Source organism: Lepidochelys olivacea, assembly GCF_965140295.1.
Source record: "Lepidochelys olivacea isolate rLepOli2 genome assembly, chromosome: 4".
NCBI classification, from domain to species: Eukaryota; Metazoa; Chordata; order Testudines; family Cheloniidae; genus Lepidochelys; species Lepidochelys olivacea.
In genome coordinates, this window is record NC_140414.1 from 16140509 (window position 1) to 16159879 (window position 19371).

At 41.9% G+C, this 19371-nt stretch overlaps 1 protein-coding gene across 4 annotated transcripts in view; it reads left to right on the top strand.

Moving 5' to 3' along the window:
* The window catches only part of WRN (WRN RecQ like helicase), a 110490-nt gene that overhangs the window by 61271 nt on the left and 29848 nt on the right, over positions 1-19371 (top strand). For all 4 annotated transcript variants that reach the window (XM_084625914.1, XM_084625917.1, XM_084625915.1 and 1 more), the window contains exons 16-23: positions 877-959; positions 2937-3043; positions 4302-4489; positions 6058-6232; positions 8762-8943; positions 9669-9770; positions 10125-10217; positions 14495-14636. In XM_084625914.1, coding sequence (XP_084482040.1) covers positions 877-959; positions 2937-3043; positions 4302-4489; positions 6058-6232; positions 8762-8943; positions 9669-9770; positions 10125-10217; positions 14495-14636 — 1072 coding nt within the window. The remainder of the gene's footprint in view (positions 1-876; positions 960-2936; positions 3044-4301; positions 4490-6057; positions 6233-8761; positions 8944-9668; positions 9771-10124; positions 10218-14494; positions 14637-19371) is intronic.

Genomic DNA, 19371 nt, shown 5'->3' on the forward strand with positions numbered 1-19371 from the left:
TTCTGAGATTTTCAGAAGCTCATAACTTGACCAAACTTGGGGAGACTTTCATGGGGATGGCAAAAGGCATATCTGACACTGGAGTGACGACATCCCCCGCACCAAATTTCTGGTCCCTGCTCCAAAGTGTGGAGATGCTTGAGGTTCAATTAAAATAGTTTTTTTTTTTTTGTAGCATGGGCAAAACATTGTAATTTTTTCTGACCTCCTTCTCAGAAGTGGTTGAACTGTTTTAACTAAACCATTCCAGAAAATTCAGCCTGAGGCAGACAACTGCCATGGGAAAACTTCAGACTGAATAGTTAAAGCTTGGCAAAGTGATAACCAACTGAAAACAGGGCCTAAAGTTGGAGAGTGTTAGGCAAATTTAAGTTTATGCATTGCTTCCAGCACAGCCTATGACTGACTTTTTTCCTTTGTCTTTCAGTCTATTTCCCTTTCAGTGTTACTGTTCTGTTTTATTTAATATTTGATCTTCTCCTCTCTTCCCCTTTGGAGTCCTTAAATCAATTTTGGACATCTCTTTCTACCTCTTTAGCTCAGCCACCGGTTATTGGGCTGAATGCAGGAATTTCTGAGTGAGATTTCTGGCCTGGGGTATGCAGGAGGTCAGACTAGATGGTCATAATAGCTCCTTCTGGCCTTAAAAATCTAAGAAATTCCTTTCCTCTTTCTCTTCCTGCCTTCCCTTCTTTGTTTCCATTCTCTCTACCCTCTCTCTGCATCATTCGTTTCCTCTCATGTTCCCCGTTCACAACTTCTCTGTATTGTTCCCACCTTCATCTTATCCGCTGTACTCTTTCATTTCAGTTGGATGAATTGTTTTGGATTTCTTTCAGCTGCTGCATATGACAATGTATTTTCCCAATTTTGTAGGGGCCACTATAGAGTTGTGTATATAACTCCAGAGTTCTGCTCGGGGAACTTATCATTACTTCGGGAACTTGACGAAACCATTGGTATGTTGTGGTAGGATAATTTTGGGAGCTGTGGGGAATTTACTCCTGGGGGAATTCTGTGCCACTGTGCAATGCAGAATCTGCACAGAATTACTGTTCCCTGCAGAATTTTATTTTTTCATGCAGAATTTGTGGTTTCCATCAAAATGCTTCCTGTCGATGAAAATCACAAATTCCAGCTCTGCACACAGTGGGGCTCCCACTGTCAGCCCTGCACATGGCTGAGCTCCCGTTGACAGCCCGAGCCTCACCAGGTGTGGGGTTGACAGCAGGAGTCCTAGCCACCTGGAGCTGACAGTCCGAGCCACACTTGCCCTGCATGGGGCTGACAGATGGAGCAGCATTTTGCAGAATTTTAAAATATTGTGAGTAGAATTTTTAATTTTTTGGCGCAGAATTCCTCTAGGAATAGGAATTGGGTTACGTTGCTTTTATTCAAAGGTCCTACCAGTGATGTGTTTTAATATTTTTTTTCTCTGTATTTGTTTAATACCCTGTTTTGAGAATTTCTCAGCACTGTTTCTCAACACTAACAGCAAGTTCAGAGTCCATTATGGCAATCCCGACTGATTGGTGTCAGCAGACTCTGTTACAATAACATTAAGATAATTACTAGATATAGATATAGAGCGCGCATAATGTTCGTTCTGCATGAAAAACCAGCTACTAAGAACTGGTATAATAGAAGGATCAGTGTAGGCTCTTCAGTATCGGTGTTGGAACATGCACTCAGTGTTCTCAGAAGTATCTTCAAGAAATTAAAAATAATAAGCATATATTAGCATTCTAATTTTTCAGAATATTACACTTGATAAATGCATGCACTACAAATATTGTGTCTAATAAACTATTTTTCTTACTAAACACAGTAAAGCCACTAATGCCCCAAGTGACCATCAGGACAACGCAAAATAATTCCAACTTCAAACAATCTTTGTGATTTCCCCAATTTAGTGCCCAGTGCAGTGAGATGGGAACAGCTTCTTGAACTCCATTGGAGTCAATAGGATTTGAGTGTGCTTGGTACCTCCAGGACACGGCCCTTAAATTGCAGAGTCCTTTATATAAACAGGCTGATAAAAGCACTGGTTGCAGAGACAAAGTGATCGTTCAAACCATAATATGTGATGCATGTGTTAGTATGAAGAGTTGCTTTAGAAGTTCCTCTCCCATCAGATTTACCTATACTCATGTTACCTCTTAAGAGGATTGGAGCAATCCTGGGAATTTCAGGCCTTATTTCAGTACCAAGGAAACAAAATTGATAGTAGCTATAAACACCTCGATGAATATTAGCAAACTGGCCTGAAGTCTTTGTTGGCACCAAAGGAGAGAGGAAGCATGCCTTGTTGTCTAGAAGTGGGGAGCTGATGTGACACACATCTTATGAGCGATGGACTTGAAGGCCAGGGACATGGTGAAGGGAAAAGTGGAGCAGAGGAGGAAGATCTGCGAAATCTCTCATGGCTTCGTATGAAAAAGGTCAATGTGGAAAAGGATTTCCACTGGTCATTATGTTAGAAGCCATTTTAGAAACACACACAAACTAAAAAGAAAAGGAGTACTTGTGGCACCTTAGAGACTAACCAATTTATTTGAGCATGAGCTTTCGTGAGCTACAGCTCAGGTCTTCTGCAGTTTCCACGGTATGCATCCGATGAAGTGAGCTGTAGCTCACGAAAGCTCATGCTCAAATAAATTGGTTAGTCTCTAAGGTGCCACAAATACTCCTTTTCTTTTTGCGAATACAGACTAACACGGCTGTTACTCTGAAACACACAAACTAATTATACCTTTCCCTGGAATTACCAGGGCTCCCGTCTGCCTTGTAGCCAAGGGCTGATCAGACTTCACTGTAAAGTTTAACTTCAGTAAATGAGGTTTTTATTTTCTAGAACATTTTGTGTCCTTTCCTAAATCAGTGTCATATAACTTATGTGTTCATTTGTTGTGTTTTTTTTTTTTCCCCAACCCCAGGTATTACGCTGATAGCAGTCGATGAGGCTCATTGTATTTCAGAGTGGGGGCATGACTTCAGAAATTCATTTAGGACTTTGGGTTCCTTAAAGAAAGCGCTCCCTTCGGTGAGGCTCCAGGGTATAGCTCATTTGTAAATGAGATAAAAAAGGATGGTGTAAATTATGTTTAAAAGTAAATTTTTCTAGTAGGTTTGTGATTTTTTTTTTCTGACATTGCTCTTCTTTAGACATGCTTGAAGCACTGAGAAATTTGAATAAAACTAGAATGCACACCAGATACACTGTGTGCCCTGAAATACTCCTGTGCCATGTAAATTAAGGTGGCTACTTTTCAAGCCTTCATAGTGATGAAATATGCTTTCAGATGTATGCACCTGCATGTCCTATTTCAGTTCAAAGGAGATGGAAGTGTGTGTGTGCATCTGATGGAAGAACTTGATTTATAATGTATTCTCATTTATATTAATGCAGTGAATGGCTGTCAATATGCAGACCCTTAGTGATGTTTTTGTAGCCTTTTTGGAAAAGGACACATTTTAGTCATGGGGAAAATATTGGTCTGTGTGTAGGTACTTATACTTGGGCTCCCACCATTCAAGCAGGATTAGTTTTTTTTCACTCAGGTGCTAGTCTTAAAACATCTTATTCATTATGGTACCATACTTTCAAATTTGTGTATGCTGGAGTTGTGGGTACTTACTGCTTTTGAAAATTAGGCCCTTTGTTTAGGTGATAAAACACAGACAAAGCACCAAAATTTTTCAAAAATAGGAGCCTCAATGTAGGTGGCTAAATATGGATTCAGGAGCCTAAGGGTGGGATTTTGAAAACCACCCCACTGACTTAGAAGCACAGATCTCATTGACTTTTGGTCACATAGGCATCTTTGAAAATCCTAACCATAGGTGGCTGAAATATGGACGTAAGAGCCTAACTTTTGGCTCCTGTTTCTGAAGATCTTGTCCTAAGGTACCTAACTTTAGGCACCCATATTTGAAATTGTGTGTAATCCTGTTGAAGAAACTGTAAAGGTAATTGTCCAAATGCAGTTTGAAAAAATATATGTTTAAATACAGTTTCTATTTCTCCCATGTAGACAGGTGAATGCCCGTTTGTTTTTATGGAAGGATCGCTAAAATATATTTCTTTGTGACACTAAAAAGTTCTGGGAAGTATAATATTGTCTCTATTCTTCAGAAGCATCAAATTTTCCAGGGACTATACGCAGATCAGGATATCTAGTCTCTTCCCATTTTTTCCCTTAACTTTGAATCACAATTTCAAAAAAAAAAAAAAAAAAGCAAGAATGACGGGTCTCAGATTTTGTTTTTTTCCTTTCATCATTTCTCTCTTTTTGTTTCAGGTTCCTATTGTTGCTTTAACTGCAACAGCGAGCCCTTCAGTTAGAGAAGACATAGTGCGTTGTCTAAACCTAAAGAATCCTCAGGTCACATGTACTAGTTTTGACCGACCTAACCTATACTTAGAAGTTGGACGAAAATCTGGACAAATCCTTCGGGATTTAAAACCGTTCCTTATTAAAAAGGAAAGGTGAGGCTTTAATGGTTGCTTGTTCTATCAGCTGCTGCTTTTGTATCTCAGATATTCTCAAACGTGTGCCGGACTGGGGGTCAAAACCAAGAATAACAAAGTGGACTTGGACTGGTCTAGAGGCTAGGTTCTCTTCCTGGCTCTGCTGCTGAATTGCTGAGTGATCTTGGGCAAATCATTTCGGGTCTCTAGCTCTCTTCCCCTCCCACCATTTGTGCTGTCTATTTTATAAGTTCTTCAGGGCTTGGATAGTCTCTCGCTGTGTTTGTACAGTGCCCAGCACACAGGAGCACTAATCTTGGCATTCGTGCAATGCAAATGCTAATATTTAGCTGTAGAATGGATTACTTTCTAAACCATATTATGTGAAAAATAAGACTAGGATTATGCACAAATTCAAATTCAAGGTGATGATTTTGATTTCTAGCGTTACGTTTTCATTTGCCTGGCTGCAAATGCAAAATCCCAAATGTGTTTCCTTACAGGTAGGCTGGCACAGACGGTCTCTTCCTTTTTTTATTGACTTACGGATACACAAACGCCAAAATGAAAGCCTGATATGTATGTAGGGTGAGCGGGAGAAGGTTGGGTTTTGGTGGCAGTCTCTGTAGTTCCTGATGGGTCACTACCGTTGTGTTGTGATTCCATTCATATGGGCAACATATAGCTCTGTATTTGTGTCTGCTATTTCTGTTTGTTTATTGTACTTTTATTTTCGGGGGAGGGTTCGGTTTTGTTTACAAGGGCAGCATGGCTGGAAAGTAGGGAAACAATGTGAGAGCTGTTGATCTGACAAGATGTGGGGTGAAGGGTGGCAGGCTGAGTGGGTTGGAATGAGAATGTGTGCAGTGAGGGGAAAGAGAAGGGTGCAAGGCTGGGCAGGTTGGAGCGAGGGGTTGTGGGCAGGAGGGTGCCAGGCTGGGCGGGTTGGAGCAAGGATGTGTAGAAGGGGACTGGGGGGGCGGGGAGTGTGCCTGGCGTAGAGAAGGGGAGTGAGTTGAGAGAGGTGGGCCACAGGCTGCCTGCCAGTGGGGAAAGATTTTCACAAGTTTTTGGCTCTTTTTAAAAATGCTTAGCACCCTCAGTCCCAGCAAGTGTATCTGAAAATAGTACTGTGATTCGCACAAAACGTGCACTAGAGAGAACATCACCCGGGAGAGTTGTAATGTGGCAGCAATATATGATATTGGTAAACCTTTAGAATTTTTCAGGTAACAAATACTATAGAAATGGAAGAGATCTTATCTTCTCTGAACTGCTTTGTGTCCGACAAGATCCTTACTCTGGCTAAGAATCCAGGAAGAGATCCTTAGCTGGTGTTAATTGTCATAGCTGTATGGAAGTCGATGGAGTGATGGCGGTTTGAATCAGCTAGATATCTGCCCCCTAGAGAGAACATCTTAAAAATAAATGAGAAGACTAATGCAGACTTTGAAGCTGCTAATGCCCAAGATAATGAAGACTTGCTGCAAAATCTGCAGCCCGGCAGCCCTTAGTCTGCTGATTCAGATGTTGAATGTGTGGTTCACAAGAGGCTTGTTTATTTATTATATTATTATTTTCCTTAGCTCTACATATGAGTTTGAAGGACCCACTATCGTTTATTGCCCTTCAAGGAAGACCACTGAACAAGTAGCTGCTGAGCTGATGAAATTAAACTTGTCCTGTGGCACATACCATGCTGGCATGGGAATCAAAGCAAGGAAAGATGTTCATCACAAGTTCATGAGAGATGAAATTCAGGTATAAACTCGTACCACAGGACAATGTTCTGTAGGAAATGGGTTAGTTATTTCTTTGACATGTACAGAGTGAGAGAATTTTGAAATATCAGTCTCTTTTTCAAATTTACTTTTACCTTTGACATTATGGGCAAGGAAACTATCCCTTGGATTCCACAGTCTATCCACAGTGACATAATTTCTGACCTTCATGTTAACCTCATTTACTTTATAAAGATCTTAAACATACACGTCATCCTCAGTCTTTCCTGGCTGTACAGTCTACAGTGTATAATTAGGAGTGACTTTTCTCACTGCTAATGTGCAGTCATTCTGTCACATAGATCACAATAATGTCGCAGGAAATGAAGAGTACCCCATACCACTATTTTATAACATTCTACTTTTGGGCTGCTTGGTGGGTAAATTGTGTATTTTTAAATGGCCCATACTAAGCTCCTCTGTGTACACTTAGCCTCATTCACATATATTCTTTCTCTTGTCTTTCTGGGAAAAAGCCAAGGCAGGAGATGCATTTCTATCCATTATCCTATTTTGAAAATTAATATTATATCTTCAGGTTTTGACTAGTCCCTGAAGTGGAATATTATTTTGCTTAAATGCCATGTATTTCTGCAACAGTAAGATCTTCATGTTGCCATGGGAAATCATTAGGAGGCTGTAGAAAATTTCTCTTGCATTGTTCTGGGTTAATGAATGGAACTTCTGTGATTTATTGTGATTGTGTGCTGTTACAATTGAGCCTACAACTTTACCCGAATTGAGCTCAACTGTAAAAAGTATGTAAAATTCATAAGATGTTACAATAACCTATAATAACAAATGTTGAGAGAGAAAAAAGTATAAAAAGGAGACAGAATAACTGAATTGGTCATTTTTATTACATCTCTGATCTGAAAGAGCTTTGCAAACATGTATTTATTACTCCTGGGGGAATTCTGTGCCACTGCGTGTGTGCAGAATTCATGTCCCCTGCAGATTTCTTTGCTTCCCCGCAGAAAAATGACTTTCTGACAAAGAAGCAAAGGGAAGCTGCAAGAGCAGTCACGCACCACTCCCTAGCAGCGCAGGTACATCGTTTCAGGTATCCAGAGCAGCCAGCAGAGAGGTAAATCACCGCGGGGTTGTGGACGCCCCATCCAGTGGCTCCTACTCTGAGCTGAGATCAGCGGTTAGTCCCAGCTGGGCTGGAGGCAGGAGAGGACGGGACACTCTCTTCCCCTGCAACACCTGGCTGGGGCTGTCAGACCCACCCCCAGAAATCTCCCCCAGTTGCAGGAAGATCAGCATCCTCCCCTGCTTCCTCCCCCCATTGCTCCTCAGCTGTGGTGGGAGGAATCACTGTATGGGGAGCCGTTCCCACATACCTCCCATACCCAGACATCCCTGCTCAGCCTCACCCACTACATCTAGAACTCCCCTAGCCCTCCAAACCCGAACTCTACCCCCATTGAACCTCAACCCCTGTATCTGGAGCCGCCTTGCACCCAGACCCCCTGCTTCTGGACCCTCCACCCAGACCACCCCCAACTGAGCCTGTTGCACTCAAACCCCCACCCTGATGCCCGTCCTCTGCACCACCCTGAGCCCCCATATCCAGACCCCCACGCCGCTGACCGCCAACTAGCTGCACCCAGACCCCCACCCCACCAAGTCCCACTCCTCCAGCACCCTCCGCTGAGACCCCCACATCCAGACCCCTCTGCTGAGCCCCAACCACCTTCACCTGGAAGCCCCTGCAGAGTCCCATTGCCCTGCACCTGAAACCCCCCCAACGAGCCTGTGTGCATCCAGATTCCCCCACACCTAGGCCCTGCATTGAGCTGCCTGCACCCAGGTTATCCCACACAAAATCCTCTCACCCCACACCTGAATCCCTCCACACTGAGCCCCTCCACACTTGGATCCAGCCTGGTTGAGCCTGCTTGCCCACACCTGGCACAGAGAGGCAGGGCCCCAGGACTTATGCTGTCAGGTCAGGTGTCAGGTGCAGCCTCACCGCTGAGTCCATGTCCTGGGGGTGGGGAGGCTGTAGGGTGATCTCCCACCTTCGTGAAGCCAGTGGCCTGTGCTCCCCACTGCCATGCTGGAGCCTCTGCATTTATTTATTGACAAATAAAACTTGCAGAATTTTAAAATATTGTGCACCGAATTTTTAATTTTTTGGCACAGAATGCGCTCAGGAGTAAAAATTTGTATATCCATATTATATATGGATAATCTCAATCTCCAAAAGTACAGTGACTTGTTCTGTTGGTGGTTGAACCCAGTGTTCCTAACTTCTCATCTGCTGCTCTAAGCATCTCTGTTGACTCATTATGACTGTGATTAATGATGTGCTTATGCTGCTACCAATACATGACTCCTTACTGACAGCAGTATAGAAGCTGAGTGTGATTTGCAGCTACTAAACTTCAGGCTGAATTTGAATCCATGGCACAAAAGTCATTACACACTGTGTGGACATTAATAAAGGTTTAGACACATGTTTAACTTAGCTGTAAAAGTATATGTTATGATTATTTCCCAGTGCATTGTGGCTACCGTGGCCTTTGGAATGGGTATCAATAAAGCAGACATCCGGAGAGTTATTCATTATGGTGCCCCTAAGGAAATGGAATCCTACTACCAAGAAATTGGAAGGGCTGGCCGTGATGGGCTTCCCGCTTCTTGTTACGTATTTTGGACTGCAGCTGATATGACTTTTAACAGGTATACTATTGGGAACAGCCTGGGGTCATAGGAAACTTTGTCATTCTGTAGCCAGAATTTACTATCATGAATGAGCAGAAGGGGGCAGGTTTAAAATGTTTGCCAGTAGTGAAGATACTCTGTTGTTTTGCTATATGGTGTCTTCACTTAATTATATGTGAAAACACTCATTATGCAATGATATCCTCCAGGAACACAGTGTGCAACCAGCAGTCCTCTGCTTCGTCCCACCCAGCTTCCTGAGAGGGTCCATGATGTGAAGGCAGGTAGTGGTCAGGATGCTAAGTACAAGGCCTGTTGTTTTCCAAAATATAACATATACTTAAAAGCAACGTGAATTCAGTCTTCCCCTAAAACTGACCTGTTCAAGTTTGGACTTCTAGATAGTCAGTGCCCCATCCTTTTAGTCCCTTAGTCTAATTGCCACTGATGATAATATGTCAGTGTTTCTCTTACAAAGACACCCACAGAAAGGAAGATGACCGAAAGGTCTCTCTCATCTCCATCTCCATCCCCCTCCCGCTTCCCCGGATCTTGAAGGTTTAGTGTGTTGTGCTGTAGGGAAAGACTTTTTGTGGAGCGTTGTCGAACTACAGATTGAGAACCACTGCTGTGTATGAAATAGGTTGAATATGGTAGGTACTGTGAGTATGCTGTCACTATTAGCTCAAAGAGAAACTTGTGGACAAGTGTTTAAGCTTATTTGTTTTTCGTTTTAACGGCAGACATCTTCTAAATGAGATACATAATGAAGGATTCCGACTATACAAATTAAAGATGGCGGCAAAGATAGAGAAGTACCTTAACTCAAACAGCTGCAGGAGAAAGTGAGTATTATATTTTACTGCGCATTTTCTGTAAGTCCACAGTACGCAATTAGTATTAGCTATTGCAGTTCAGTCACAGCTGACGATGTAGCTACATAACTTAAATACTTTGCAAAAATGCAATTTTATTTTAAAAAGTGATATTTACCATCTTTTGCATAATTAAATACCAGCATTAGGAACTTCTTTTACTTTTTAAAAACAAACGTCCTTATCTCTGGTGAAATCAAGTGCAAATAATTGGCTCCCAGGTGAATCAATTAATGATGATGATTTCAACTCATTGTTTTTTGCAATGAATTTAACATGTAAATTCTTGTTCTTTTATTTAATTCTCAATGTTCCCTTGTGTAGAATCATCTTGTCTCATTTTGAAGACAAACAACTCCGGAAGGCCTCCTCTGGCATCATGGGAACAGAAAAATGCTGTGATAATTGCCGGTCCAGGTAAATGTTCCTCCCTAAAGACTACTGTGTTTAGAACATCTATGTTCCTATAACATACAAGACAAATGAAAATAAGTACATCAGTAATTTCTCCTAATAACATATTCTGGTTTTTTGTGCACTTCAGTATGTGAGTATTCTGATCAATACAAAAAGCCTCCTGAAATTTGCTTTTGTGTTTGAACAGCAGTGTCTGTTGTTGTTGTAGGCTTATCTCGGTACTGGAGCATGACAGGAGGCAATGCATACGCACCACACCAAATCCCAGATTGTAGTAAAGCCTGTAACAAAAGATCACTGCTGCTATTAAAATGTTTTGGGTTTTTTTTAAGTGACTTATTACAATACTCTTGAAGACTGTAAAATAAATTTTATGTTTCCCACCTTTTTAAAACTTTGGTATCTGCCTCACAGAATTAATTCTGAAGAAAGCTTAAAAGCTGTGTGTGCCAGCAAATTTTTCTTATCCTGCTTGACTGTCATAGATTCTAAGGCCACAAGTGACCGTTGTGGTCGTCTAGTACAGGCCATAGAACTTCTACAAAGTGATTCCTAGAACAGGTCTTTTAGGAGACCATTCAAATCTTGATTTAAAATTGTCGGTGATGGAGACTCTACCACGACCCTTGGTAAGTTGTTTCAATGGTTAATTACACTCGCTGTTAAAAATTTATGCCTTATTTCCAGTCTGAATTTGTCTAGCTTTAATTTTCAGCCATTGGATCATGTTATATCAGGGGTTCTCAAACTGGGGTTCGTGACCCCTCAGGGAATCGCAAGGTGGTTACTTGGGGGTCCCGAGCTGTCAGCTCCATGGGGCTGGCAGCCCCAACCCCCCATTAAATTAAATTACCCACCTCCTGTTTTTAATTTATAAGGGGGGGCCACACTCACAGGCTTGCTGTGCGAAAGGGATCACCAATACAAAAAGTTTGAAAACAACTGTGTTATACCTTTCTCTGCTAGATTGAAGAGCCCATTATTAAATATTGGTTCCCCATGTAGACTTATAGACTGTGATCAAGTCATCCCTTAAATTTCTCTTTGTTAAGCTAAATCGATTGAGCTCTATGAGTCTGTCACCATAAGACAGGTTTTCTAATCCTTTAATCATTCTCTTGGCTCTTCTCTACACCTTCTCTAATTTGTCAACATCCTTCTTGAATTGTGAGCACAAGAATTAGACACAGTATTCCATCGGTGGTCGCACCAGTGCCAAATAGTGTGGTAAAATAACCTCTCTGCTCCTACCTGAGATTAACCTGCTTATGCATCCCAGAATTACATTAGCTCTTTTGGCCACAGTATCGCACTGGGAGCTCACGTTCAGCTGATTATCCACCACAACCCCCAAATAGTTTTCAGAGTCCCTGCTTCCCAGGATAGAGTCCTCCATTCTGCAGATATGGCTGACATTCTTCATTCCTAGATGTATACACTGACATTTAGCCGTATTAAAACTCATATTGTTTCCTTGTGCCCAGGATACAAAGCGATCTAAGTCACTCTGTATCAATGACTTGTCTTGGTTATTGACCACTCCCCCAACTTTTGTGTCATCTTTATTAGTAATGATTTTATGTTTTCTTCCAGGTCACCAATAAAAATGTTAAATTAGCGTAGGGCCAAGAACTGTTCCCTGTTGGACCCCACTGGAAACACAACTGCCCAATGACTATTCCCTGTTTGTTTACATTTTGAGATCTATCAGTTAACCAATTGTTAGTCCATTTAATATGGCATGTTAATTTTATATCTTTCTAGTTTTTAATCAAAATGTCATGCAGGGCCAGGTCAAACGCCTTACAGTATCCTCAACACTGTTACCTTTATCAACCAAGCTTGTAATCTCATCAAAAAAAGATATTAAATTAGTTTGGCAGGACCTATTCTGTGTAAATCCATGTAATTAATGCAAATCAACATTACCCTCCTTTAACTCTTTATTAATCAAGTCCTTTATCAGTCACTCCATTATCTTTCTTGGGATTGATATCAGACCAACTTGCGTATAATTACCCAGGTCATCCCATTTACCCTTTTAAAAAAATTGGCACAACATTATGTTTCTTCCTGTCTCCTGGAACTTCCCCAGTGCACTGAGACGTATTGAAAATCAACATTAATGGTCCAGCAAGCTCCTCAGCCAGCTCTTTTAAAACTCTTGCATGCGAGTTATCTGGACCTGGTGATTAAAAATGTCTAATTTCCTCCTGAGATATTAGTGGAATGAAAAGAGTAGTGTCATCACCATGTGATTAGACTAATCATCAGTTTTTTTCCCAAATACAGAACAGAAATATTTTTAAACACTTCTATCTTTTCTGCATTATTCATCATTCTACCATTTCCATCTAGCAGAGGAACAATACCATTCTCAGGATTCTTTTTGTTCCAAATATATTTTAAAAATTTCTTCTAATTGTCCTTAACTCTGCTGGTCATACATTTCTCCTTGTGTCCCTTTACTTCCCTTATCAATTTTCTACAATTCCTAACTTCTGATTTATATTCATTACTAACAACTTCCCCTTTCATCCATTTGCTATAAACCAGGTTGGTTTTTAACCAGCACAGTCTTCTTCCTTGACTGTGGCTTTTTAGGCATCTAGTAAGGTGTTCTTAACTCTGCTATTTCATGGAGTCTCCTATTGCGACTTGAACCTATGTCCCATTAATGTTGATATTAGTTACATGCATGTGTCAAGGGGAGATAAGACCACTACGTGTTTGAGTAACATCAATAAAAGTAGAAATGTCTTTCATTCTTGAACTTGTAGTAGACTGTGTGTCTGTATTCCCTGCCAGTGTAAGAATTCTGGTATAAGGCATCTAGATCAGTGGTTTTCAAACTGCGGGTCGCGACCCAGTACTGGGTTGCGGAATGTAAGGCACTGGGTCGCGGTGGCTCTGGTCAGCACCCCGACCGAGCCATTAAAAGTTCTGTCAGTGGTGCTGCCTGGCTAAGGCAGGCTAGTCCCTACCTGTTCTGATACCACGTTGCGCCCTGGAAGTGGCCAGCAGCTGCCCTTGCCCTGAGCACTGGCTCCGCATTCCCATTGGCTGGGAACCGGCCAATGGGAGCTGTGGGGGGCGGTGCCTGTGGGCAAGAGCCATGCGGAGCCGCTTGCGTGCCTCTGCCTCGGAGCCAGACCTGCTGCTAGCCGCTTCCAGGGTGCAGCACGGTCTGCAGTGCCAGGACAGGCAGCAAGCCTGCCTTAGCATCCCTGCTGCGCTGCTGACTGGGAGCCACCCGAGGTAAACCTGCATCTCAACCCCGCTCCCCAATCCCCTGCCCCAGCCCTGAGCCCCCCACAGATCCGGAGCCCTTTCCTGCACCCCAAACCCTTTATCTCTAGCCCCACCCCAGAGCCCGCACCCCAACCCTCAGCCCAGAGCCCCCTCCCACACCCTAAACCCCTCATTCCTGGCCCCACCCCACAGCCTTCACCCCCACACCCTAAACTCCTCATCCTCAGCTCCGTTGGGTTGCGGATATCAACAATTTTCCTCAGTTGGGTCACCAGAAAAAAAAGTTTGAAAACCACTGGACTAGTTGTGCTCCACTGCTCTCAAAAGAAAGTAATCAGTTCAGCTATGCTTCTTGTCTGTTCACAAATTATGGGATAATCCCTTAGCTGCACTGTAGTTGTGATTAGAGCAGAATTTTATTTTAGAGATGATTTTTCATTGTGCCCTAAATCTACATGCAAAGTCACATTAGCTTTAAAATTTCAATGCCAGTGAAAGGTCGTGGCTTAAGTTTGTGTTCATTTTGGGGTTGTTTGAGAGAGAGAGCCGTCCCTACTCCCACCACATGACCTGCTTTTAATTTTTTCTGGTGTTTTCTTTCCCCACGTACCTGAAGAGAACTGTGGCTACAACCCACGTAAAACTTGTATCTCAGGACTTCCCTAACCCCATGGTAGCTAAATGCAAAAAGCGGTGTCAAAGCAACTTGAAAGCTGTTGGGTAACATATTAGAATACTTAAGACGTTCAAAGGATTAAGAGTTGTTCACCCAGTGCTAACTCTGCTACAGGTCATCAGGCACAAGTTAGTATTGCCAACACAGTTTTACCTCATGGAATTTTGACTTTTGTATCTTGAACACTAGATTTTTGCATTTAAAGCTATATATTTAATTGCATATTTAAATGTAAAAGCTGTAATTCAAACATATGCTTTATATATTTAACTATATTTTAATAAATAACACCCTTATTTCTGAGTGTTTAGCACTTGGCAGTTAATCTTTGTTTTCTTGTGCATGTTAGAACCCTTTGCTGCACCATTAACAGTGACACAGAAGAGAGTTTGCAGGATTTCGGTCAGCAAGCGTACCAGCTGATGTCTGCAGTGAGGGCCTTAGACGAGAAGTTTGGAACTGGAGTTCCGGTTTTGTTTCTCCGAGGATCTGTAAGTTTGGTTAAAATTCGTTGTGTATTTTTGGTGTGGAGGGATAACGTTCCTGTGATAGCCCCCTCCCCCGTTCCTGCTCCCAAAAACAATACACACATTTCACTTTATAGTACCTCTCTCCCCAGCCCCCGCAAAGGCCACTCTTAATGCACCTTCCTCTAGAGAAAGGCTGAACAGACTAATTCAGTAGCACTGGTGTGTTAGCCCTGGAGCTGCTCTTTATTATTATAATGGATTGTTTGTATTGCAGTAGTGCCTATAAACCATGGCCCTTACTGTGTACAATGAATAAGCTGATGGTCTCTGCCCCCAAAGAGTTCACACTTTTAGGCTCCTTTTTCTAAAGGTTGAACATTCAACATTCCCAGCCCTTTCTGGCCTAAGAGTTTGGATCCAAACTAAGGTCCTGTACTTAGCCATGTATTGAGCTGCCTCTAAACCTCTTGACTGTCTTTTTCTGGGTTGTTTATAGTCAGCTTTTGAACAAGTGGAAGTAACCTCTAAAACTAGAGGGGTGATCAAAACTTTTCCACTACCTGTGAACATTTTACCTGCAATTTAATCGCTTGTATTGTTTATAGCAACTGAAATACTTTTCTAATGGGAGGAGGTATTCTTCTCTCCATGCAGGTGTGTAACTTCCATTAACCCTAAAAGGGGCTGTTTGTTTACAGTGAAGGGAGAATACATCTTTTTGTTCTCTAAATTTCTAAGTAGCTAGCCTGTTGACTGGTGATTGAGTAGAGTAGAAGATTATGCTTGTGTTAATGAGTACTTTTGTCTTGCTGACTTAATATGGTGGGTAGGGTTGAAGCAAGGCACATTGAATGATTTATACAGATCTTTACATGTAAAGGCTTTTTAAACATCATGGGGAAAATAATCACTGAAGAATGAAATATGAAGACAGTCACAAAACAAACATTTTGAAAAAGAGTGTGTTTTTTAGCTTGGAAGAAAATTACTTGTTAATAGTAGGGAAATACATGATTAAATTTTTCCCTTTATTAGGAATAACTCATGTTAAAACCTTGGCATTGATATATTTAATAAAATATCTGGATCACAGTTTATATGCCTCTTTTTCTTTTTTTAAGTCAGAAGGCTTTGTAATGTGAAAGTTGCAGACTACCCCAAACAGCAATGCAAATGGTAATGAAAATTATCTCCAGCTGTAAACTTCAGCTTAACTGCTGTCTATAATGTTTCTACTTTTTTTGTAAAAGGTGTTCTTAAGACTTTGAAAGTTGTGTAATAAGACTAAATATCCTAGAAAATCCTAGGAAATAACCCATCCTTATCATCATAAGATATCTAAATACTTTAAAAGGTTTGTGTCAAGTTCATGAAGAATTGTGCTGTCTTGGATTTTATTTAACCTAGCAGTGTCTTTTCATAACAAATAGGTACAGGTGGGCTCCTAGACAGACTTCAGGTGGGTCACAAGAGAGATCAGATTTCACCTATTATTTGAAAACTGAGTCCGCGTACGGTACTGAACAAGTCCTCTGGGAGTCTTCAAATTAAGAAGTTGCCTTGACTGAAATTTTATACCACTGCTGCTAGAAAAATATGCAACTTTAGAACATGACCACATTAATAAACTGAAATAATGTGGGTACTGAAATAAAGTGAGATACTCTAGGCTCCAAAATCTTTGTGGGCACTCATGTGAATACCTTTTAGTCATAATTCTAATGTTTGATAATATCTAAGATCTTAGTCATTGTTTCAGCTAATTACAGTTGAAATACTGTAAGTCCTATTCATATGGCAGTATCTAGTAAAACTCTAGATGAAAAATTCATTGTATTACACATTTTTGTGTATTTTAAATGTAAGTATTGTTTTCAGTGAGCATTTCTTGAAAGTAAGTATTGCACATTACGTAGCCTTACAATATATATTTTAGAGAATAATTTATATGGTATAGTACCTGTAAGTAAAAGTCCATTCTTTTTAAACTTCAAAAATCCATAAATGAAAACGTTTAAATGAAGGCATTACAGAAACAAAATCAGGAACATAAATGTCCATGCTTCATTCCAATTTTGCAAACAAATTTTGAATCTGCAGATCAACAGCCAGATTTCCAGTATATTTTATACGTATGAATTGGGTTCACATCTTATCAAATATAAGAGATAAAGAACTACCAAGAATCAGCAAGAAAAAAGAATTGAATGAAGGTGTCTCAATGTGACAATATGAAAGACTGGCAAAAAGAAGTATAAAACACATGTTTCAGTGATCTCAGCAGTGTCACATAAATGTGGTGCTCTGTGCAGTTACCCAATTTGCAATTTATTAAGTGTCCCTTTTCACCAGAAATTGTTCAAGGTCCTTTTCAGTCCTAAGTTTCTCTAATTCTATGACTTCTGCTGTCTGGTGTTTGAGTACCACTGGAACTCCACTCCTCAGTCGGTACACTTGCCTTTAAGCAAGGCCACTTTCATCTATTTAGTGGCTAATCTCAGATTAGGACAGGTTAGTTCTCAATTTTTGACAGATTGCTTAATGGAGCAAGATGCTCCTGGAGTACAATCTCTCTCCTGGGGACCAGATAGGGAAATCAGGAATGTGTCTCATGTTGTTTGATAGTCTTGTGACTTTATGTACGTACGCATTTACAGAATTTTTTTTGTTTGCTTGACTTTTATAAAAATGCTCCCAGTTTTCCTTCGGGGCACATATACAACCGTTTAGAAACTGAAACAACCAATAGACCAAAGGTCAACCCTCGGAAGAACTGCTCTGTCCCCAGAAGAACAGAAACTAAGCCAGTTCAGATGCCCTCCCTGAAGCAAAACCCTGTGTGAGTAGTACAAGGTTCAGCTATGTCTTGTAAATCAATCAAGTCAGGAAAACAGTTTCCACATCAAGTCCTCCACTGAGAATGTTCTGCTTCCAGTCTCTCAGCATTCAAATCTGGGGACAGCACAAATGTCTGAACTGTCTGAAGATGGTGCATTGGGAGAGAGAGTCTGTGAGGCATCTGAAACACATACCCTAGAGGGCTTTTGTAGATAAAAGTCAGCGCCTTGCATTGTACCCAGAAGCAAATAGGTAGGTGGACAGTACAGTTTGCAGAGCGCAGGTGTGATCTGCTGCATATGGCAGGGATCACTAACTAAATAGGTTTGTGCATGCAGTCTGCCATGGCTGAAGGTAGTCAAGATGCAAGTAGGCTCGTTGAAGTAGTTCAGTTTGGATATTGAAGGCATGAATGACCGTGGTGCAGACATATCACAGAGGAGGTGCCTTTCTCCTTTTCTGTCTCTAGTGCAGGAACTGGCACATGTCATCCACAGAGTCGTTAGTCTGTGATACTCTTTGTCAATTCTGTCCTCCACACAACTAGCCCTTGACTCAGTCCCCTGGAGAGTGGAATGACACTATTCCCTAGAGACCTCGTGCACCATGACCTTACCATCACAGACCACTAGGTCTGCTCTTAGCCTGCACTCATCCCAGATACAGATTATGGCAGGAAGGAATAGGAGCTAACAAGAAGTAGGAGACCCTAGCCTGTACCAGGAAATGTCACCTCCTTTCTTGATCACTGTGAACAACACTAGCACCCGTAACCTGGGTGCCATCTTCAATTCAGACCACTCTGGATCTTCACATCTGGGGTATGCCTAAATCTTGCCTATTCTTTCTGCATAGCATATTTAAGATATGGACTTTCCTGACCATCCACACAGCTAAACTCTCAGCCAAGCTCCCATCATCTCACATCTTGATTACTGAAGCATCTTTCTCTCTGGCCTTGACAAATGAGAATGTTGCTGCATGGATCATTTTCCTAGCCCATCCCTTTGACCAAGTCACTTCTCTCTTTGAATTCCTCTATAGGTTCTCCCTTCTCTGTTGCATTGAACATAAGCTGTTTGTCTTCACTTTCATGGCCCTTCGCGCCTTATTGTCCCAGACGTATTATCTCATATTCACTTTCGGGATGTTGACATCATCTTCCAGTTGGGACATGTCAGCTTCCATCGTCCTCTGGTTAAGTTTTCAAACAAGCGCCTTCATGCTTCCGCCCATGCTGCCCATCATGCTTGGGAAGAGCTACCTCATTATCCGCCTTCAAACCCTCCTTAAACCTCTCCTCTGCTGCGCTGCCTACAAACCCCGCCCCACCCCACCCTCAGTTTGTCTGCTGGCTTGTTGATGCCACAGCCAATGGTTCTAGTGCCCCCAGAGGGTACATGAAGCATCTCCCCTGCACAGTTCTGCGTCCAGAAGGGTTCTGGGAGAAGGGTGGCCCCTTCTGGACCTCATTTTACTCTGTCCTCCATAGTGCAGCAGTCCCTGTTTTGGCTGCTTTTTCCCCTACCAGCTGGAATCTCTAATTGGCTCTTCTCTGCAGTCCACCCAAGGGGAGGAGGGAAGAGGGATGCAACCTGGGTCCTTGTGCCTTCAGAACTGGGGTCTTCTCTGTACTGGGTTCAGGAGATGCTAGTGGGAGTGGTGGCCCTGGATCCTAGCAGACAAGTAAATTGTGGCCACAGTCCTTAGGCAGTCTTGGCAGAAGGCCCCAAAGTGGAATGAATAGGCACAGAGGAAAGTACCTTGTCACCACTCCAAGTGACAACAGTGAGGTACATTGGCATGGCCCTTGCTCTAACAAGGGAAAAAGGGAAGGATTCAGATTCAACGGTTTCAAATTCAGCCATTTTTAGTGGGTATTAAATGACTTTGCCAAACATATTCTGATGTTTGGAGG